The 23,776-nt window shown below is 38.7% G+C and overlaps 1 protein-coding gene across 1 annotated transcript in view; it reads right to left on the bottom strand.

Annotated features, from left to right (window-relative positions):
• Nucleotides 1-23,776, bottom strand: part of OPHN1 (oligophrenin 1) — a 597,166-nt gene that overhangs the window by 301,263 nt on the left and 272,127 nt on the right. The window contains exons 5-6 of the mRNA XM_052663238.1: nt 13,474-13,575; nt 3,559-3,669 (exon numbers count right to left, since the gene is read on the bottom strand). Of these exons, the coding sequence (XP_052519198.1) occupies nt 3,559-3,669; nt 13,474-13,575 (213 nt within the window). The remainder of the gene's footprint in view (nt 1-3,558; nt 3,670-13,473; nt 13,576-23,776) is intronic.

The following is a 23,776-nucleotide window of genomic DNA, read 5'->3' as shown; positions in this document are numbered from 1 at the left end:
GCCTTAGTAGGGAAGATCCCCTGGAGAAGGAAACAGCAACCCACTCTAGTATTCTTGACTGGAGAATCCCATGGACAGTGGAGCCTGGCAGGTCGCGAAGAGTCAAAAATGACTGAGCGACTAACAAATACAAAAACACACAAACACAAACTAAATATATTGGGTTAGCCAAAATGTTTATTTGGATTTTTCTGTAAGATTTTATTATGGGAAAACGTAAACAAATCTTCTGGGTAACCCAATATATGTATATATACATAAACATATTAAAAACTATGTACATACTTATGTACTATATACATGTGTATATGTGTGTGTATATATGTGTGTGTGTATATATATATATATATATATATATATATACACACACAGTGGTGGTGATGGTTTAGTCACTAATTCAAGTCCAACTTTTGTGACCCCATGGACTGTAGCCCACCAGTCTCCTCTGTCCATGGGATTTCCCAGGCAAGAATACTGGAGTGGATTACCATTTCCTTCTCCAGGGGATCTTCCTGACCCAGGGATCAATCCCTAGTCTCCTGCACTGCAAACAGATTCTTCACTGACTGAGCTACCAGGGAAGCCCTAAATATACATACATACATACAGTTATATATGTGTACATGTACAAATATATTTATAAATGCACATGAGTGTATGTACCACACACATAGTTATGAAGACATCCTTCCTTTTCCTTTTCAAATTTTCCCATCCAAAGAAATGATACCACCACCTACTTACTTAGTTAATCAAGCCAAAAAGCAAATAATTCTGGTTTTCTTTCACTCACATCTTAGTCTAATCAATCAGTAAGCCCTGCCAGTTTTGCTTCCAAAATATATCTCTAATCCAATCATTCTTTCTATTTCTACTACCACCACCCTAATCCAAAGCAATATTTTCACTTGCTTAGACCACTGGGATAGCCTAACTCATTTCCTAATTTCCAACATTGTCTTCTTCCAAGCTATTCTCCACACAACAAAAACAGTTCATGTCATATCCTATTTAATATACATCAGTGATTTTTCTACTACAGTTCAGGCTAAAATCTAACCCCTTCACCATGCCTACAGGCCCTATGCCTTTTGGTCAGATATTATTTCCTGCCACCCTCCTTTTCTTTCATCAGTGATACTCACCATTCTGTACTAAATTAAGGACTTACTACTAACACCGTTCAGTTCAGTTCAGTTCAGTCATTCAGTCGTGTCCGACTCTTTGCAACCCCATGAATCACAGCACACCAGGCCTCCCTGTCCATCACCAACTCCCAGAGTTCACTCAGACTCACATTCATCGAGTCCATGATGCCATCCAGCCATCTCATCCTCTGTCGTCCCCTTCTCCTCCTGCCCCCAATCCCTCCCAGTATCAGAGTCTTTTCCAATGAGTCAACTCTTCTCATGAGGTGGCCAAAGTACAGGAGCTTCAGCTTTAGCATCATTCCTTCCAAAGAAATCCCAGGGCTGATCTCCTTCAGAACAGACTGGTTGGATCTCCTTACAGTCCAAGGGACTCTCAGGAGTCTTCTCCAACACCACACTTCAAAATCATCAATTCTTCGGCGCTCAGCTTTATTCACAGTCCAACTCTCACATCTATACATGACCACTGGAAAAACCATAGCCTTGACTAGACGGACCTTTGTTGGCAAAGTAATGTCTCTGCTGTTCAATATGCTATCTACGTTGGTCATAACTTTCCTTCCAAGGAGTAAGCATCTTTTAATTTCATGGCTGCAGTCAACATCTGCAGTGATTTTGGAGCCCCAAAAAATAAAGTCTGACACTGTTTCCCCATCTATTTCCCATGAAATGATGGGACCGGATGTTATGATCTTCGTTTTCTGAATGTTGAGCTTTAAGACAACTTTTTCACTCTCTTCTTTCACTTTCATCAAGAGGCTTTTTAGTTCCTCTTCACTTTCTGCCATAAGGGTGGTGTCATCTGCATATCTGAGGTTATTGATATTTCTCCCGGCAATCTTGATTCCAGCTTGTGCTTCTTCCAGCCCAGCGTTTCTCATGATGTACTCTGCACATAAGTTAAATAGGCAGGGTGACAGTATACAGCCTTGACATACTCCTTTTCCTATTTGAAACCAGTCTGTTGTTCCATGTCCAGTTCTAACTGTTGCTTGAGTGTTGTTCCTTAATGGTGTTGTTCTAACTAACACCATTAAGGACTTACTAACACCATTCTCACCATTCTTTACTAACTTAAGGACTATGTATATGTGTTTTTTTCTGTGCCTCGAAAGTTCTCTTCTCATTATTCACATTGCCTTATCTTTTCCTTCCTTAGATCTCAACTTACATGACACTTTCAGAGATCCCCCTTGACCACTGGACCTGAAGTAGCTGTCTGCTCCTGTTCTTTGTTTTAGCCGTTATCATAACACAAACTGGAGAAGGAAATGGCAACCCACTCCAGTGTTCTTGCCTGGAGAATCCCAGGGATGGGGGAGCCTGGTGAGCTGCCGTCTAGTGAGTCACACAGAGTGGGACGCACCTGAAGTGACTTAGCAGCAGCAGCAGCAGCATAACACAAATTATTTTATTTATGTGTATCCTTCTTTCCACCCCATGAAAATGTAGTCTTCACAAAGACAGAAACTGAGTCTTTTTCACTGTATGATACCCAGTGTTTAGCACAGTGCCTGCATATAACAGAGGCTCAATAAATGATTATTGGATGAATGAATAAATATTTGTTTGCAAATGTATATATACAGATATATACAGCTGTGATCACAGATAACATGTACACAGATATACAGGCTTATGTGTAATATGTGTACACACACATGCACATGTGTACACACACCCACACCAACAAGCACATAGGCATAATAGATAAACAAAAGAATATAACAGACACACAGAATTCAGGAGGTAAACACCACAATATTAACAGTGATCATCTCTGTATGGGGGATATGTTGTATTTGTTTTACACATATTAAAATTTTTTTCTAGCTTTTTCTGCAACTGTTTTTACATTGTTTTTATAATAAAAAAGAAAGTTGCTAAAAATCAAAATACTTATCAAACCACAGTACATCATCTTCTATAATATATTAAGGATATTTAATTAGAAAAATATTCAAAGGATAGAAGTAAAAATAGAATGGGAAGTCATTGAATGCAAGAAACATGCATTCTTAGAACAGTGTCTGGGATATGATGGGTATTTTCAGAAACCTTATGAAAGTGTGAGAGAAAGGAAGAGAGGAGAACAAGGTAAAATGAAGGGTGACAAAAAATCAAGGAACAAGAGAAAGGAGAGGAGGAAAAGAAATATAAAGAAAAATCATAGCTATAGAGAGAAATCAGAGGAGGAAGGAATGTGGGGAAGAGTGAGGAAGAGTGAGAGAGAGAACATCGGTTGGAGAGCAAGAATAACACAAGCCAGTGTGTCTATTTCTTTGACATTCATTATTAAGCATTGACTATGTTCATATTCTTTGAGACTCCAATTTTATGATCAAAGTTCGCTACATTTACTTGACATTTGGTAAATATTTTTAGACCATTCATCATTAGAACTTACTGGCTCCACAATATTGAACTTCTTAGACTCTTGAACTTCCTGGATTTGATAAACATAATCAAGGGATGACTCAAAGAAATTGTGCCTCTCCTTGTCCACCTGGAGGTCTGCCTGAAGAAGAAGGGTAATAAATGTCACATATTGGCATAGTCATTCGTGCAAGTCAGTGTTTATGGATTCAACAGAATGCTAGGGCTGGAAGAGAATTATGCTACCAAGCAGTGATCTTATCCCTTTATTTTACAAATAGGAAACGTGAAGCCAAGATAGAAAAAGTGACTGATGCACGATATCTGGTTTCTGGCCTAAAAAATAAGAAGCTTGGAAGTTATTGTGCTCATCCTCATACAAGGAAAAGCTAAACTGAGAATCAACCACTGTTCTTAGAACCAACAGACCACTGAAGTCAAAGGAAAAACAACTGTCTCAAAAATTGGATAGATAGTTGAATACAGAGAATCTGAGATTATCAGAGCAGAAGCCCAGAAGCAGAAGCCTGTTGCTGCAACAAGTGTCAGACCTTATTTAAGATATCTTAAAAAACCAATACAATATTGTAAAGTAAAATAAATAAATTAATCAATTAAAAAAATCCAAAGACAATAGGGAAGACAAAACACAAAGATACCAGACGAGATTTTCGCTTCTAGCAAGAGCAGTTATAGCAAATTAAGCACAGTCTAAATCCTAGTCAGATAAGCATAAAACCACATAATAACATCCTTTTATCTCAGTTCCTTTTACCCAGGGCATCATGTTCAGCATTCAACAAAAAGTTACAAAGTGTACAAAAAAGTGAAATACACCAATAAACACAGTCTAAAGAACCAGCATCAGTTCAGTTCAGCTCAGTTGCTCAGTCATGTCCAACTCTTTGCGACCACATGGACTGCAGCACACCAGGCCTCCCTGTCCATCACCAACTCCCAGAATTTACCCAAACTCATATCCATTGAGTCAGTGATGCCATCCAACCACCTCATTCTCTGTAGCCCCCTTCTCCTCTCACCTTCAATCTTTCCCAGCATCAAGGTCTTTTCAAATGAGTCAGCCCTTCACATCAGGTGGCCAAAGTATTGGAGTTTCAGCTTCAACATCAGTCCTACCAATGAACACTCAGGACTGATCTCCTTTAGGATGGACTGATTAGATCTCCTTGCAGTTCAAGGGACTCTGAAGAGTCTTCTCCAACACCACAGTTCAAAACCATCAATTCTTCGACACTCAGCTTTCTTTATAGTCCAATTCTCACATCCATACATGACTACTGGAAAAACTATAGCCTTGACTAGGCGGACCTTTGCTGGCAAAGTAATGTGGGACTCTGATAGTTCTGTGGAGCTCACACAATCTGATTTTACTCACATGGAACACTTCTAAGACAAAAAGAACACTTCTAAGACGTTGGCAAAGTAATGCTATTCTTTGGAACTCTGTATTCAGATGGGTATATCTTCCCTTTTCTCCTTTGCTTTTTGAATCTCTTTTTTTTCTCAACTATTTGTAAGGCCTCTGCAGACAACCATTTTGCTCTTTTGCATTTCTTTTTCTTGGGGATGGTTTTGATCACCACCTCCTATACAATGTTATAAACCTCCATTCATAGTTCTTAGGGTATTCTCTCTATCAGATCTAATCCCTTGAATCTATCTGTAACTTCCACTGTATAATCGTAAGGGATTTGACCTAGGTCATACCTGAATGGTCTAGTGGTTTTCCCTGCTTTCCTCAATTTAAGTCTGAATTTTACAATACGGAGTTCATGATCTGAGTCACAGTCAATTCCAGGTCTTGTTTTTTCTGACTGAATAGAATTTCTCCATCTTCAGCTGCAAAGAATATAATCAATCTGATTTTGGTATTGACCATCTGGTGATGTCCATGTTTAGAGTCTTCTGTTGTTTTGTTGGAAGAGGGTGTTTGCTATGACCAATGTGTTCTCTTGGCAAAACTTTGTTAGCTTTGCCCTGCTTCAGTTTGTACTCCAAGGTCAAAGTTTCCTATTCCTGCAGGTATCTCTTGACTTCCTACATTTGCATTCCAGTCCCCTATGATGAGAAGGACATCTTTTTTGTTGTTAGTTCTAGAATGTGTGGCAGTTCTTCATAGCACTGCTCTACTTCAGCTTCTTTGGCATTAGTGGTTAGGGAATAGATTTGATTACTGTGATGTATGGTTTGCCTTGAAAGCAAACTGAGATCTTTCTATCGTTTTTGAGATTGCACCCAAGTACTGCATTTCAGACACTTTTGTTGACTGTGAGGGCTACTCCACTTCTTCTAAGGGATTTTTGCCCACAGTATAATAAAATGGTCATCTAAATTAAATGGACCATTCCCATCCATTTTAGTTCACTGATTCCTAAAATATCAATGTTCACTCTTGCCTTCTCCTGTTTGAACACTTCCAATTCACCCTGATTCACTGACCTCGTCCAAGGTTCTTATGCAATGTTGTTCTTTACAACATAGGACTTTACTTTCACCACCAGACACATGCACAACTGGGCACTGTTTCTGCTTCGGCCCAGCCTCTTCATTCCTTCTGGAGCTATTTCTCTGCTCTTCTACAATAGCATATTGGGCATCTACCAACCTGGGGAGTTCATCTTTCATTGTCACATCTTTTTGCCTTTTCATACTATTCATGGGGTCCTCACAGCAAGAATGCTGAAGTAATTTGCCATTCCCTTCTCTAGTCCAACATGTTTTATCAGAACTCTACACCATATCCCATCTGTCTTGGATGGCCCTACACAGCATTGCTCATAGTTTCATTGAGTTAGACAAGATTGCAATCCATATGATCAGTTTGTTTAGTTTTCTGTGATTGTAGACCTAGTGCAGAACCTAAAATAAAAAACTTACTGTTGGAAAACCTCACAGAAAAAAGCATATCTATTCCTGACCTATCAAATGCAATGCTAGTTATCTTTTTAAATTTTTCAAATTGAGGAATAATTACTTTACAATATTGATTTGCCTTCTGCCAAACATCAACATGAATTAGCCATAAGTACACATATGTCCCTGCACTCTTGAACTTCCTCCCCATCTCCCACCCTTTCCCACCCCTCTAGGTTGTTACAGACCCCTAGTTTGAGTTCCCTGAGTCATACAGGAAATTTCCAATGGCTATCCATTTTACAAGTCATAGCATACATGCTTTCATGCTACTGTCTCCATTTGTCTTACCCTCTCTTTCCTCCCCTCCACTGTGTCCATACATCCATCACTCTATCTGTGTCTTCATTTCTGCCCTGCAAATGGGTTCATCAGTACCATCTCTCTAGATTCCATATATATATATATGTGCATGTGTGTATAATATATGATATTTGTTTTTCTCTTTCTGACTTAACCTACTCTGAATAATAGGCTCTAGGTTCATCCACCTCATTAGAACTGATTCAAATGTGTTCCTGTTTATGGCTCAGTAATATTCCATTGTATATATGTACCATAGCTTCTTTATCCACTCATCTGTCAATGGACATCTAGGTTGCTTCCATGTCTCAGCTAGTGTAAATAGTGCTGCAGTGAACATTGGGGTACATGTGTCTTTTTCAATTTTGGTTTCCTCATGGTATATGCCTAGAAGTGGTATTGCTGGGTCATATGGTAGTTTTATTACTAGTTTTATAAGGAATCTCCATACTGTCCTCCATAGTGTCTGTATCAATTTACACTCCCACCAACAGTGCAAGAGCATTCCATTTTCTCCACATCCTCCCCAGCACTAGTTTGTGGATTTTTTGATGGTGGGCATTCTGTGTATTGATCTTGTATCCTGTGATACTAAATTTGCTGATTAGCTTTAGTAATTTTGTTATAGTATCTTAAGGATTTTCTACGTACAATATCATGTCATCTGCAGATAGAGTTTCACTTCTTTCTTTCCAATCTTAGTCACCTTTCCAATCTGGATTCCCTTTATTTCTCATTCTTCTCTGATTGCCATAGTTGAGAATTCCAAAACTATGTTAAATAATAGTGGCGAGAGTAGGCAGGCTTGTCTTGCTCCTGATCTTAGAGGGAATGCTTTCAGTTTTTTTACCATTGAGAATAATGTTCACTGCGGGTTTGCTGTATATGACCTTTATTATGTTAAGTTCCTTTTATGTCCAATTTTTGAAGAGTTTTATCATAAATGGGTATTGAATTCTGTTAAAGTTTTTTTCTGTATCTATTGAGATTTTCATATGGATTTTATCCATTTATTAATATGATGTCTCCCATTGATTGACTTGTGTCTATTGAAGAATCCTTGCATAACTGGGATAAACCTGACTTGATCATGGTGCATGATATTTTAATCTTTCGTTGAATTCTGTTTGCTAGAATTTTGTTGAGGGTGTTTGCATCTATGTTCATCAGTGATATTGGCCTGTAATTTTCTTTTTGTGTGTGTGATGTCTTTGTCTGGTTTTGGCATCAGGGTGATGGTGACCTCACAGAATGTATTCACAAGTATTCCTTTCTTTGCAATTTTTTGGAAGAGTTTCAGAAGAATAGGCATTAGCTCTTCTCTAAATGTTTGACAGAATTCTCTGAAGCCATTTGGCCCTGGGCTTTTGTTTTATGGGGAGACTTTTTATCACAGTTTTGATTTCAATATTTGTGATTGGCTTATTCATAATTTCTACTTCTTCCTGGTTCAATCTTGGAAGGCTGAACTTTTCAAAGAATCTATCCATTTCCTCCAGCTTGTCCATATTTGGCATATAGTTGCTCTTAATAATCTCTTATGATCCTTTGTATTTCTGCATTGCCTGTTGTAACCTCTCCTTTTTCATTCCTAATTTTTTTCATTTGACTTTTCTGCCTTTTTTTTCTTGATGAGTCTGGACAATGGTTTTTTTCAATATTGTTTATGTTCTCAGAGAACCAGCTTTTAGTTTTATTAATCTTTACTATTGTTTCCTTCATTTCTTTCCATTTATTTCTGCTCTGATCATTATGATTTCTTTCCTTCTACTAACTTTGATATTTTGTGTTTTTCTTTTTCCAGCTGTTATTTGACACATAAAGTTAATTTGTCTATTCAATGTTTTTCTTATTTTTTGAGGTAAGATTGTATTGCTATAAACTTCCTTCTTAGAACTGCTTTTGCTGCATCTCACAGGCTTTGGGTTGTCATATTTTTGCTGTCATTTTTTACCTAGAAATATTTTAACTTCCCTTCTTCCTTCAGTAACCTATTCGTTACTTAGAAATGTATTGTTTAACCTCCATGTGTGTGCTTTCACAGTCTTTTTTCTTCTGTAACCGATATCTAGTTTCACAGTGTTGTGGTCAGGAAAGATGCTTGATATGATCCCAATTTTCGTCAGTTCACTTGGGCTTGATTTGTGATCCAAGATGTGGTCTACCCTGGAGAATGTTCCATGTTCACTTGAGAAGAAAGTGTATTCTTCTGCATTTGGATGGAATGTCCTGAAAATATCAATTAGGTCCATTTTGTTTAAAGTTTCAATTAAGGTTTGTGTTTCTTTGTCAATTTTCTAATTTGATGATATGTCCTATGATGTAAGGGGGATGTTACAGTCGCCTACTATTATTGTGTTACTGTCAATTTCCTCTTGTATGTCCGTTAGAGTTTGCCTTATGTATTGAGGTGTTCTAATGTTGGGTGCATAAATATGCAAAATTTTTATGTCTTCTTGGATTGATCCCTTGATCATTATATATTGTCCTTTTTTATCTCTTGTAATATTTTTTTATTTTAAAGCCTGTTTTGTCTGATGTGAGAATTGACACTCTGGCTTTCTTTTGATTTCCATTTGCATAGAACATCTTTTTTCATCCTCTTACTTTCAGTCTTTATCTGTCGCTAGATCTTAAAGTGGGTTTCTTGTAGACATTATATATATGGGTCTTGTTTTTGTATCCATTCAGCCACTCTGAGTTTATTAGTTGTGGTGTTTAATCCGTTTACATTTAAAGTAATTATTTTTATATATGTTCCTACTGGCATTTTCATAATTGTTTTGGTTTGTTTTTGTAGGTCTCTTCTCTCTCTTGTGTTTCTTGCCTATAGTAATACCTTTAACATTTGTTGTAAAGCTGGTTTGGTGGTGCTAAACTCATTTAAATTTTGCTTGTCTGTAACACTTTTCATTTTTCTATCAGTTTTGAATGAGATCCTTGCCAGGTAGTGCAATCTTGGTTATAGATTTTTTTTCATTCAGTACTTCAAATATATCCTGCCATTTCCTTCTGGCCTGCAGAGTTTCTGCTGAAAGATCAGCTGTTAATCATATGGGTTTCCCCTTGTACATTACTTGTTCCTTTTCCCTTGCTGCTTTTAATTTTTTTTCTTTGTATTTACTATTTGTTAGTTTGATTAGTATGCGTCTTGACATGTTTCTCCTTGGGTTTATCCTGTATGGGACTCTCTGCATTTCTTGGACTTGATTGACTATTTTCTTTCCCATATTAAGGAAGATTTTTTTTACCATAGCCTTTTCAAAAATTTTCTCAGACCTCTTACTTTTCTCTTCTTCATCTGAGATCGCTATAATTAGAATGTTGGTGCATTTAACATTGTCCCAGATGTCTCTGAGGTTATCCTTAATTATTTTGATTCCATTCCTTTATTCTGCTCTTCAGCAGTTATTTCCACCATTCTATCTTCCAGCTCACTTATCTGCTCTGCCTCAGTTATTCTACTATTGATTCCTTCCAGAGTACTTTTAATTTCAGTAATTGTGCTATTTGTCTCTTTATTTCTTCTAGGTCCTTGTTAATTGTGTTAATTTATTCTTGCATTTTCTCCATTCTATTTTTGAGGCCTTAGTATGTCTTTAATGTCATTACTTTGAATTGTTTTTCAGGTAGTTTGCCTATTTTCTCTTCATTTATTTGGTCTTGTGAAATTCTACCTTGTTCCTTCATTTGTGCTATATTTCTCTGTTTTTTCATTTTTTTCTAACTTAATGTGTTTGAGGTCTTCTTTTCCAAGGCTTTATGGTTGTATTTCTTCTTCCTTTTGGGTTCTGCCCTCAATCGTTAAGGTTGGTCTAGTGGTTGGTGTTACCTTCATGTTGGGGGTGACTTGCGCCTGCATTTTCTCCCCTCTGATAGGCAGGGTTGTGTGAGGTGATATATTTTGGAGTGTCTGAGAGAATACTGTCTGCTGATGATTATTTTTGTGTTTTTGTCTTCTTTGTTGCTTGGGTGAGGCATCCTGCACTGGGTGCCATCAGCAGCTGTGTGATACTAGGTTTTGTATACAGGTGTAGGCCTTCATGGAATTTCTCACTAATTAATACTCCCTGGGATTAGGAGTTCTCTGGCACTCTGAGGTCCTGGATTCAGTACTCCCACTCTAAAGGCTCAGGCCCAATCCCTGGTCAAGGGACTGAGATTCCTCAAGTTGTTTGTTATGGTATTCAATGGGATTAAAACAAACACACAGAGATAAATAACAAAACATTAAAAGAAACAAAAGACCAACCCAGACAAATGGTAAATACAAATCAGACAGATAATTAAAAAAATAGTGGAACACGTATACATACTTACACACACACAAACATAACAAAAATATTCCAAAGAAATTAAAGTACAAGAGATTGACTTGGCAAACAAAGGAAACCAAAAATATATCAATCAATTAAAAACAGAGCCAATTAAAACTTAAACTGGAAAACAGAACGAAAGCAGAGTGCCAATTGGGGAATAAAGCAAAGAAAACAAAACAAATTAACAAACATGATGAAAAAAGAAGAATAAAATAAGGGAAAAAAAGAAAAAGAAAAGGAAGAAAAGAAAAAAGAAAAGTGAGATTAAATAGAAGTATGCAAAAATGATTTAAATATATTAAACTACTACAGCAGGAAAGAATAATTTTTTAAAAATTCAAACAGAAGAAAAACAAAAAAATTCAAAAAGGAAAAAAAAAATCCACAGCACCACAGAAGGCCAGTGCAGAGGTAAAAGTATATAATGGAAATGAAGATTGTGATTTTTTAAAAAAATAATAAAGTCTCAAGGTCATTATTCTTAGTTGTGGAGTCAGTCGCCCATGAATGAGGTTGGACCAGTGCCATGTAAGGGTTTCCTGGTTGGGGGGACTTGTGCCTGTGTTCTGGTTGATGGAGCTGGATCTCATCTCTCTGATGGGTAGCACCATGTCCAGTAGTAGGTTTGGGGGTGTCTATGGGTTCAGTGTCACTTTGGGCAGCCTGTCTGCTAGTGTGTAATGTTTTATTTCTGTTTTCTTGAAGGATTAGCATGGGGTATCTGGGTATTGGTGCTTGCTATCCTTTGGGTGGGTTTGGCTTTGGTGTTGAGATGGAGGCCTTTCGGGGGTCTCTCATCCATTAATGTTCCCTAGGGTCAGGTGTACTCTAGTGGTTCAAAGCCCTGGGCTTGCGTCTCTACCTCAGGGGTTCAGGCTCATTGCCTATTGAAGCTCCAAGACCTCACAAGCCACACAACGCAAAAGACAAGTTCCCTATACTAGTGATGAAGGCAACACTCGGCAGCCCAGAATACTCAGTGAAACCTATACCGAAGTCTTCTAATACTTCTAGGAAGGTCTCTGAAACTTGTGGGCAGCATGGAGTCAGTATCACATCTGGCCTCATTTCAGTTTATAGTTGCTCCTAAAGTTCAGTTTCTCCTAGAGTTCACAGTCTGTTCCCCACCTGGACAAAAGAGAGTGAAGGCTGAGGCTCATTAATGCTCACTTGGCTCTCTTGCGCTAGGGAGAGAGGAGGATATGTCAGCCACATATAAGTTGTACAGGGGAATGCCTGTGAAAGTAGTAAGCTGTTGGATGCTGTTACAGTCTAAGGCAGCTTGTGAATTTTCCCAGAGAAAACAGGGGTCTAGGGACCCCAGTTCATGGGTCTCTAGAAAGAGCCAAGCTGTTTAAGTTCCCTGCAAGGTGTGGGCAGTAACCTGTGCCTGCTCATGGCCTGGTGCTAGCTGCAACCTCTGGGACTGGGAACGTATCAGTAGTGTTTTATCTGTTGCTTCCAGCACCTTTCCTGGCTTTGGCAGTGGCAGGCATGTCTAATTCCTCAGCCTTGTCAAAGTAGCACTCTCAGCACATATCGTCATGGCCACCAGCCCCCTACCTCTCCCTGGAATCTTCATTGGAGGCTTGGCTCCCTGCACGGCTACTCCCCAATTCCAGGTTGGGGCTTGTGAGCTGCTTATGGGCCGAGAAGTGCTGTTAGGCAGCTTTCTCAGTATTTTGCCTTCTGAGTCACTGCTGTTGCACAGCACTCTGAGGTTTCACAGCTCCCCTCTTGGTCTTGCCTGTGAGGGGCTTTATAAGTGCTCAGAAACTTTTCCTCCTTCATGATTCCCTCCCTCTCTTGGGGCACAAGCTCCCGCCCTGAAGTCCTTTGTCTTTGTGTGTGTGTGTGTGTGTGTGTGTGTGTGTGTTTGAGTGTGTGTTTATCCTTTGTCCTACCTCATTCAGAGGAGATTTGCTTGCCTTTTTTGGAGGTTTGGGGTTTTCTGTTGTCATTTAGAAGTTGTTCTGTAGGACTTGTTCCATATTCTGATGAATTTTTTATGTATTTGTGGGGAGGCAGATGATCTCCCCATCTTACTCCTCCACCATCTTCTGTCCTACAATGCTAATTTAACTCTATAACCTCATCTGGAATCAGAAACTTAGAACTGGAAGGGATCTGTGAGTAGTACCACACTTCCTTTGACAAAGAAACAGGCCAAGAAAGAAATATCTTATCCAAAGTAACACTGTGAGTTTGTGGAGGAGCTGACTTAAGAACTCAGGAGTCCTGAGACCCTGGCCATAGTTGAATCTGCAAGCACAACCATTATACATGGTTCTCTGCTGAGGCAGAGTAAGAGACAACCCTTGCAATAGGAACCTGCCATGTACCAAGGCATACCTGTTAATAGAAGGCAGGGACAGGCTTTTTGAACATACCTCTTGTAACTGAGATTCTTTCTTTTTGGAAGACAGATGTAAGTGCCGATCCAGCAAGGAATAAAACCTCTCTCCATCCTTTTCAAATTTCTTTTTCCGCTCCTAGAGGTGGGAGAGAAGGTAAAGAGTAAGATGTCTGTGATTTTAATTCAATCTGCTCAGAAATGAGAATGAACAACACAGTGTCAGAAAAGCAAGTCAGGATTTTGTCTCAGCAGTTTCAGCTTCTTCAAATATAACCTTGAACAACTTCACCTACGCAAAGGGTAGTTACTATTGGTATAGCTAAAGGCTCTGGGAGCTAATGCTCAGACAATGACACTTAAAATTCACCTGTATACCAGTTAATTTTTTTCTCTCCTCAATATTTTTCACATGTATTAACTACATTAATTTTTGAAAAGAAGAAGGAACACAATATTCAACAGTGAATATGCCTTTCAAATGTTAATCTACAATGCATTTAGACAGTCTAATAATAAGTAAAACATTTCGAAGAAAATTGGAATCTAAGACTGACTCTGTAAATTATAAGTTTTTTGATACTGTTTAAGCATTTCAGTACTACATGTTAAAAGATGATGTTAAAGATATGGAAAAATCCTGCAAGGCTTAACTGAAAATCAGGAGTTGAAAAGCCTTATGAGGGATGGATGACTCACTCGTTATTTGTGTTAAGCTCTCTGCCTCTCAGCACAACAATTAATAGAAATCACACAGTCTCCAAAGGAGCACTAAGAATGCTAGCTTGTCACAGACTAATGCTGGCATCCTGCAATGCTCTCAGCACCACATTGGGAAATTCATGTAAAAGGCTTGTGTTGTCACATAGGAAATCTAAACTCACTGAGTACCTATAGCGTGCCAAGTATTAGATGAGGCAAAGCAAGTGACACACAGGAAAAAAAAAATATATACCTCACCCATGGTTTATTTCTAGAGGCAATCTATTGCTGGTCAGGAAGTCAAGGCAAAACTGAGTGACCTCTTATCTGTCAAGAATGTGCTTTTTACATAAACTCAAAATGAATTAAAGATGTAAATATAAGACCAGAAACTATAAAACTCTTAGAGGAAAATATAGGCAGAACACTCTATAACATAAATCAAAGTAAGATCCTCTCTGATCCGCCTCCTAGAGTAATGGAAACAAAAACAAAAGTAAACAAGTGGGACTTGATTAAACTTAAAAGCTTTTTCCCAGCAAAGGAAACTATAAGCAAGGTAAATAGACAACCCTTAGAATGGGAGAAAATCAATAAAACAACTGACAAAGGATTAATTTTCAAAATATACAAGCAGCACATACAACTCAATACCAGAAAAACAAACAACCCAATCAAAATGTGGGAAAAAGACCTAAACAGACATTTTTCCAAAGAAGACAGACAAAAGCCTAGCAAACACATGAAAAGATGTATAACATCGCTCATTATTAGAGAAATACAAATCAAAACTATAGTTAGATATCATCTCACACCAGCTAGAATGGCCATCCTCAAAAAGTCTACAAACAACAAATGCTGGAGAGGGTATGGAGAAAAGGGAATGCTCTTACACTGTTGGTGGGAATGTAACTTGATATACCCACTATGAAAGACGGTATGGAGATTCCTTAAAAAACTAGGAATAAAACCACCATATGACCCAGCAATCCCACTCCAAGGCATATACCCTGAGGAAATCAAAATTGAAAGAGACACATGTATTCCATTGTTCATTGCAGTACTATTTACAATGGCTAGAACCTGGAAGCAACCTAGGTGTCCATCAACAGAAATGGATAAAGAAGCCATGGTATATATACATAATGGAATATTACTCATCCATAAAAAGGAAGACATTTGAGTCAGTTTTGATGAGGTAGATGAACCTAGAAGCTAGAACAGAGTGAAGTGAGTCAGAAAGAAAAAGATAAACACCTTATTCTAACACATATATACAGAATCTAGAAAGAATGGTACCAAACAACTTACTTACAGGGCAGCAATGGAGAAACAGACATAGAGAATAGACTTATGGACATGGGGAGAGGGGAGGAGAGGGTGAGATGTATGGAAAGAGTAGAAACAGTAACATGCTGCTACTGCTGCTAAGTCGCTTCAGTCGTGTCCGACTCTGTACGACCCCATAGACGGCAGCCCACCAGGTTCCCCTGTCCCTGGGATTCTCCAGGCAAGAACACTGGAAATAGTAACATGGAAGCTTACATTACCATATGTAAAATAGATAGCCAATGGAATTTGCTATATGGCTCAGGAAACTCAAACAGGGACTCTGTATCAACCTAGAGGGGTGAGATGGGGAGGGAGATGGGAGGGAGGTTCAAAACGAAGGGGATATATGTATATCTATGGCTTATTCATGTTGAGGTTTGACAGAAAACAGCAAAATTCTGTAAAGTAATTATCCATCAATAAAAAATAAATTAATTTTAAACAATGCTAGGAATGAAACCACCATATGACCCAGCAATTCCACTCCTAGGTATATACTCTGAGAAAATCAAATTGAAAAAGACATATGTATCCCATTGTTTACTGCAGCACTATTTACAATAGCTAAAACATGGAAGCAACCTAGATGTCCATAGACCGATAAATGGATAAATAAGTTGTGGTTCATATACACAATGGAATATGACTCAGCCATAAAAAGGAACATATTTCAGTCAGTTCTAGTAAGGTGGATGAAGTTAGAGCCTACTATACAGAGTGAAGTAAGTCAGAAAGAGAAAGATAAATATATTCTAATGCACACATATGGAATCTAGAAAAATGGTACTGAAGAATTTATTTACAGGGCAGCAATGAAGAAACAGACATAGAGAATAAACTTATGGACATGGGGAGAGGGGAGGAGAGGGAGAGATATAAGGAAAGAGAAACATAGAAACTTACATTCAGTTCAGTTCAGTCGCTCAGTCGTGTCCGACTCTGCGACCCCATGAATTGCAGCACAACAGGCCTCCCTGTCCATCACCAACTCCCGGAGTTCACTTAGACTCATGTCCATCGAGTTGGTGATACCATCCAGCCATCTCATGCTCTGTCATCCCCCTCTCCTCCTGCCCCCAATCCCTCCCAGCATCATAGTCTTTTCCAATGAGTCAACTCTTCTCATGAGGTGGCCAAAGTACTGGAGTTTCAGCTTTAGCATCAGTCCTTCCAATGAACACCCAGGAATGATCTTCTTTAGGATGGACTGGTTGGATCTCCTTGCAGTCCAAGGGACTCTCAAGAGTCTTCTCCAACACCACACTTCAAAAGCATCAATTCTTTGGCGCTCAGCTTTCTTCACAGCCCAACTCACACATCCATACATGACTACTGGAAAAACCATAGCCTTGACTACACGGACCTTTGTTGGCAAAGTAATGTCTCTGCTTTCTAATATGCTATCTAGGTTGGTCATAACTTTCCCTCCAAGGAGTAAGAGTCTTTTAATTTCATGGCTGCAATCACCACCTGCAATCTTATATTACCATACGTAAAATAGATGACCAATGGAAATTTGCTGTATGGCTCAGGAAACTCAAACAGGGACTGTATCAACCAAGAGGGGTGGGATAGGGAAGGAGATTGATGGGAGGTTCAAAAGGGAGGGGACATATGTATATCTATGGCTGATTCATGTTGAGGATTGAAAGGAAACAACAAAATTCTGTAAAGCAATTATCATTCAATTAAAAAATCAACTAATTAATTTTAAAAAATAGAGATAATTCATTTGTTTTTTTAAAAAAGAGGAATATGTATTTTAACCAGAGGGAAAAATGTCAGAGAGGAAGCTAACATTAACTCAGGCCTAAATCAGGCCAGGCAGTTTGCTAGGTATTTAAAATCCTTATCTCATTAAGTCTTCACAACCCTGAAAAGTTCACATTGTAAAGGAAATTAAGGTTCAAAAAAGGTGAAGTAATTTGTTGAAGGTTGCATTATATCCAGTCTACTTTATTGGACCTAAATGAAATCCCTTATGATTATACAGTGCAAGTGAGAAATGGACTTAAGAGACTAGATCTGATAGATAGAGTGCCTGATGAACTATGGACGGAGGTTCATGACATTGTACAGGAGTTAGCGATCAAGACCATCCCCATGGAAAAGAAATGCAAAGAAGCAAAATGGCTGTCTGGGGAGGCCTTACAAATAGCTGTGAAAAGAAGAGAAGAGAAAAGCAAAGGAGAAAAGGAAAGCTGTAAGCATCTGAATGCAGAGTTCCAGAGATGAGCAACAAGAGATAAGAAAGCCTTCCTCAGTGATCAATGCAAAGAAACAGAGGAAAAGAATAGAATGGGAAAGACTAGAGATCCCTTCAAGAAAATTAGAGATACCAAGGGAACATTTCGTGCAAAGATGGGTTCGATAAAGGACAGAAATGGTATGGACCTAACAGAAGCAGAAGATATTAAGAAGAGGTGGCAAGAATACACAGAAGAACTGTACAAAAAGATCTTCATGACCAAGATCTTCATGATGGTGTGATCACTAATCTAGAGCCAGACATCCTGGAATGAGAAGTCAAGCGGGCCTTAGAAAGCATCACTCTGAACAAAGACAGTGGAGGTGATGGAATTCCAGTTGAGCTCTCTCAAATCCTGAAAGATGATGCTGTGAAAGTGCTGCACTCAATATGCCAACAAATTTGGAAAACTCAGCAGTGGCCACAGGACTGGAAAAGGTCAGTTTTCATTCCAATCCCAAAGAAAGGCAATGCCAAAGAATGCACAAACTACCACACAATTGCACTCATCTCACATGCTAGTAAAGTAATGCTCAAAATTCTCCAAGCCAGGGTTCAGCAATACATGAACCGTGAACTTCCAGATGTTCAAGCTGGTTTTAGAAAAGGCAGAGGAACCAGAGATCAAATTGCCAACATCCCCTGGATCATGAAAAAAGCAAGAGAGTTCCAGAAAAACATCTACTTCTGCTTTATTGACTATGTCAATGTCTTTGACTGTGTGGACCACAATAAACTGTGGAACATTCTGAAGGAGATGGAACACCAGACCACCTGACCTGCCTCTTCAGAAAACTATATGCAGGTCAGGAAGCCACAATAAGAACTGGACATGGAACAATAGACTGGTTCCAAATAGGAAAAAGAGTACGTCAAGGCTGTATATTGTCACCCTGCTTATTTAACTTATATGCAGAGTACATCATGAGAAACGCTGGGCTGGAGGAAGCACAAGCTGGAATCAAGATTGCCGGGAGAAATATCAATAACCTCAGATACGCAAATGACACCACCCTTATGGCAGAAAGTGAAGAGGAACTAAAAAGCCTCTTGATGAAAGTGAAAGTGGAGAGTGAAAAAGTTGGCTTAAAGTTCAGCATTCAGAAAACAAAGATCATAGCATCCGGCCCCATCACTTCATGGGAAATAGATGGGGAAACAGTGGAAACAGTGTCAGACTTTACTTTTGGTGGCTCCAAAATCACTGTAGATGGTGCTTGCAGCCATGAAATTAAAAGACGCTTACTCCTTGGAAGGAAAGTTATGACCAACCTAGACAGCACATTGAAAAGCAGAGACATTACTTTTCCAACAAAGGTCCATCTAGTCAAGGCTATGGTTTTTCCAGTGGTCATGTATGGATGTGAGAGCTGGACTGTGAAGAAGGCTGAGTGTCAAAGAATTGATGCTTTTGAACTGTGTTGTTGGAGAAGACTCTTGAGAGTCCCTTGGACTGCAAGGAGATCCAACCAGTCCATTCTGAAGGAGATCAGCCCTGGGATTTCTTTGGAAGGACTGATGCTGAATCTAAAACTCCAGTACTTTGGCCACCTCATGAGAAGAGTTGACTCTGGAAAAGACTCTGATGCTGGGAGGGATTGGGGGCAGGAGGGGAAGGGGACGACAGAGGATGAGATGGCTGGATGGCATCACAGACTCAGTGGACGTGAGTCTGAGTGAACTCCGGGAGATGGTGATGGACAGGGAGGCCTGGCATACTGCGATTCATGGGATCGCAAAGAGTCGGACAGGACTGAGTGACTGCACTGAACTGAATACTAAAAGTGAGAAACAGAATGGTTGTGTTGGTACAGAATGGATGTAAGTGTATCTGTTTTTTACCGTCATGAATGTATATATAGCTGACTGGGAGCTGAAGCTTGCCAGTATTGAAAAAGAGTACTGTTTGACATATGGCTAGCCAGGGAAAACATCAAAACTCAAAATTTGAATTATGGCTTCTACTGAATGAGTATTGAACCACTATAAAGCTGAACGTCATTACTAAGTTGAGGAATATCTGTATAACCGTTATCAAGTTAAGAATTTTCCGTTCAATTCTAGTTGAAGATAACTATAAAATTTTTTTCCTTTACACTAAAAATTAAGTGAATTACATGACTGATTTCTAAGGATGATTTCCTTGGATTCCTGATATACATGTGTGCATGTATATATTCCTGATATACATGTACATACACACACACATATATATGCATTCCTTGTTTTATTGCATTGTGCTTTATTTAACGTCGCAGATTGTGTTTTTTGCAAATTAAAGTTTTGTGACAACCGCATGTTTAGTAAGTTTACTACAATCATTTCTCCAACAGCATTATTTTTAAATTAAGCTATATACATTGTTTTTTTAGACATAAATCTATTGAATACTTAGTAGACTACAGTATACTGTAGGTATAACTTATATGCGGTGGGAAACAAAAAGAAATCATGTGACTCATTTTATTGCAATAATCACTTTAAGGATCTGGAACCACAATATCTTCAATGTGTGAGTGTGTGGTTGTATGTGTGTGTGTGTATTTTTGTTGTTGGATTCAGTTAGCTAATACTTCAGCATTCTATTTTCATTAAGTAAAAGAAGTCTTTGTTTTTTTCCAAGACTTTATTTATTCAAAGCAGTTTTAGGTTCACAGCAAAATTAAGAAGAAACTACAGAAGTTCCCACCTACTCCCTACAAGTATAGCCTTCCCCAATAACAACATCCCCCACAAAAGTGGTACATTTGTTACCACTGATGTAGTTACCACTACATTAACACATAATCACCCAAATTCCATAGCTAACATTTGTGTTCACTTGGTGTGGTATATTCCATGGGTATGGACATGTGCATAATGACATATATCCATCATTATAGTGGTAAAATAAAGAATATTTTCACTGCCCTAAAAATCCTCTGTACTCCACTTATTCATTATTTCCCCCATCATCTCCTGATCTTTTTACTATCTTCATAGTTTTGCAGTGTCACAGAATTGAAACCATAGAGTACGTAGCCTTTGAAGATTGGTTTCTTTCACGTAGCAATATGCACTTACATTTCCTTCATTTCCTTTCATGGCTTGATAGCTTATTTCTTTTCAGTGGTGTATACTATTGCATTGCCTCTATGTACCACAATTTATGTACTCATTCACCTACTGAAGAGCATCCTATTTGCTTCCAGATTTTGGCAATTATGAATAAAGCTGCTATAAACATCTATGTGGAGATTTTTAAGTGAATATGTTTTCAGCACCTTCAAGGAGTGCAAGGAGTGCTGGTTCATAAAAGTATGTTTAGTTTGCTAAGAAACTGCCAAACTGTTTTCAAAAGTAGCTGTCCCTGCTAAGTCGCTTCAGTCATGTCTGACTCGACAGTTATGGACTGTAGCCCACCAGGCTCCTCTGTCCATGGGATTTTCCAGGCAAGAATACTGGAGTGGTTTGCCATGCCCTTCTCCAGGGGATCTTCCTGATTCAGGGATCGAACCTGAGTCTCGGATGTCTCCTGCATTGGCAGGTGGATTCTTTACCACTAGCCTCACCTGGGAAGCCAAAGTAGCTGTACCATTTTACATTCCCATCACTGGTAAATAAAAGTTCCTGTTGCTTCACACCCTCATCAGTGTTCTGGATTTTGGCCATTTTACCAGGTGTAAAGGAGTATCTCCTTTACAGAGATTATTATTCTTGTTTCAATAATACCTTTCATGATGCAGAAAATCTTTTCATATGGTAATTTTTCAATAGGTATATCTTCTTTGGCGAGGTGTCTATTAAGTTCTTTAGCCCATATTTAATCCAGTTGTTTGCTTTCTTCCTGTTGATCTTTAAGAGTTGTCCATATATATCTTTATCAGATGTCTTTTGCAAATATTTTCTCACGGTCTTTGGCTTGTCTTCTCACTCACTTGACATTGTTTTCAATGGTGTAGTTTTTAATTTTAATGAAGTCTACGTTAACAATTATTTCTTTCATGATTTATGCCTTTGATATTGTATCTGAAAAGTCATCATCATCCCCCAAATCATCTAGTTTTTTTTTGCCTATTTTATCTTCTAGAAGGTTCAAAATTCTGCACTTTATACTTAGGCCTATGACCTATTTTGAGTCAATTTTTGTGAAGTGGTAAGGTTTCTTTTCATGTGGATTCTTTTGTGTGTGTCTGTGAATGTCATGCAACTCCAGCATCAACTGTGGAAAAGATTACCTTTGCTTCATTGTATTTTCTTTGCTCCATTGTCAAAGATCAGTTCAGTTCACTTCAGTCACTCAGTCGTGTCTGACTCTGCAATCCCATGGACTGAAGCATGCCAGGTTTCCCTGTCCATCACCAACTCCCAGAGCCTACGCAAAGTCATGTCCACTGTGTCAGTGATGCCATCCAACCATCTCATCCTCTGTCATCCCCTTCTCCCCTGCCTTCAATCTTTTCCAGCATCTGGGTCTTTTCCAATGAGTTGGCTCTTTGCATCAGGTGGCCAAAGTATTGTAGTTTCAGCTTCAGCATCACTCCTTCCAATGAGTATTCAGGACTGAGCTACTTTAGGATGGACTGGTTGGATCTCCTTGCAGTCCAAGGGACTCTCAAGAGTCTTCTCCAACACCACAGTTCAAAAGCATCAATTCTTTGGCACTCATCTTTCTTTAAAGTGCAACTCTCACATCCATACATGATTACTTGGAAAACCGTAGTTTGACTAAACAGATCTTTGTTGGTAAAGTAATGTCTCTGCTTTTTAATATGCTGTCTAGGTTGATCATAGCTTTTCTTCCAAGGAGAAAGTGCCTTTTAATTTCATGGCTGCAGTCACCATCTCTATTTGGAGCTCAAAAAAGTAAAGTCTCTCACTGTTTCCATTGTTTTCCCATCTATTTGCCATGAAATGATGGGACCAGATGCCATGATGTCAAAGATCAGTTGACCATATTTATATGTGTTATATCTGGGCTTTCGAGATTGTTCCATTGATTTGTCTATTCTTTCTCCAATACCACAGTGTCTTGATTACTATAGTTTTATATTAAGCCTTGTAGCCAGAGTGTTCAGTTCAGTTTAGTTCAGTCACTCAGTCGTGTCCGACTCTTTGCCACCCCATGGACTGCAGCACACCAGGCCTCCCTGTCTATCACCAACTTCCAGTGTTTACTCAAACTCATGTCCATTGAGTCGGTGATGCCATCCAACCATCTCATCCTCTGTCATCCCCTTCTTGGATAGTGCTAGTCTTCCAATTTTGTTCCTCTAAGCCACAAATGAAGTTCCAATACCCTGGACACCAGATGTGAAGAGCTTACTTATTGGAAAAGACTTTGATGCTGGGAAAGACTGAAGGCAGGAGAAGTGGGTGTGAGAAGACAAAATGGTTGGATGGCATCACCAAGTCAATGAACATGAGTTTGAGCAAGCACCAGGAGATGATGAAGGACAGGGAAGTCTGGCGTGCTGCAGTCCATGGGGTCGCAAAGAGTCGGACATGACTGAGCAACTGAACAACAAAACCACAAATGTTGTGTTGGCTACTAGGTATATTTGCCTTTCCATATAAACTTCAGATTAATTTTGCTGTTAGGCACAAAATAACTTGCTAGGAATTTGATTTGGATTGCACTAAATCTCTACATTAAAGTAGGAAAGAACTTACATTTTGACATTGTTTTCCTATCCATGAACATGAAATATGTCTCTGTTTTGCTTTTTTAATTTCATTCTTCAGAGTTCACCTATGTCCATAAGCAAAACGGGATGATTTTTTTATCTCATTTTTGAAATCAAAATTATGATACTACTATAAATTATTCTGAGAGCTTTCACTCTTATGTTATTCCTTGGAATAATTTATATACCAATAACAATTAACTGTTATCTTAATTGCTTGTTACAACTCACCAACAAAGCCAACTAGGACCACTTTTGTTGGTGATTAAAGAGAAGAGGACATCTTTGTCTTCTATTTCAATTTCTTTAAAATGTATTAGTCTAGGCGGTCCCAAGATGGCAGAGGAATAGGATGGGGAGACCACTTTCTCCCCCACAAATTCATCAAAAGA

The sequence above is a fragment of the Budorcas taxicolor genome, chromosome X (assembly GCF_023091745.1).
Source record: "Budorcas taxicolor isolate Tak-1 chromosome X, Takin1.1, whole genome shotgun sequence".
Taxonomy (NCBI): domain Eukaryota; kingdom Metazoa; phylum Chordata; class Mammalia; order Artiodactyla; family Bovidae; genus Budorcas; species Budorcas taxicolor.
The sequence above is the reverse complement of the archived record's forward strand: the minus strand, read 5'-3'. Positions and strand labels throughout refer to the sequence as shown.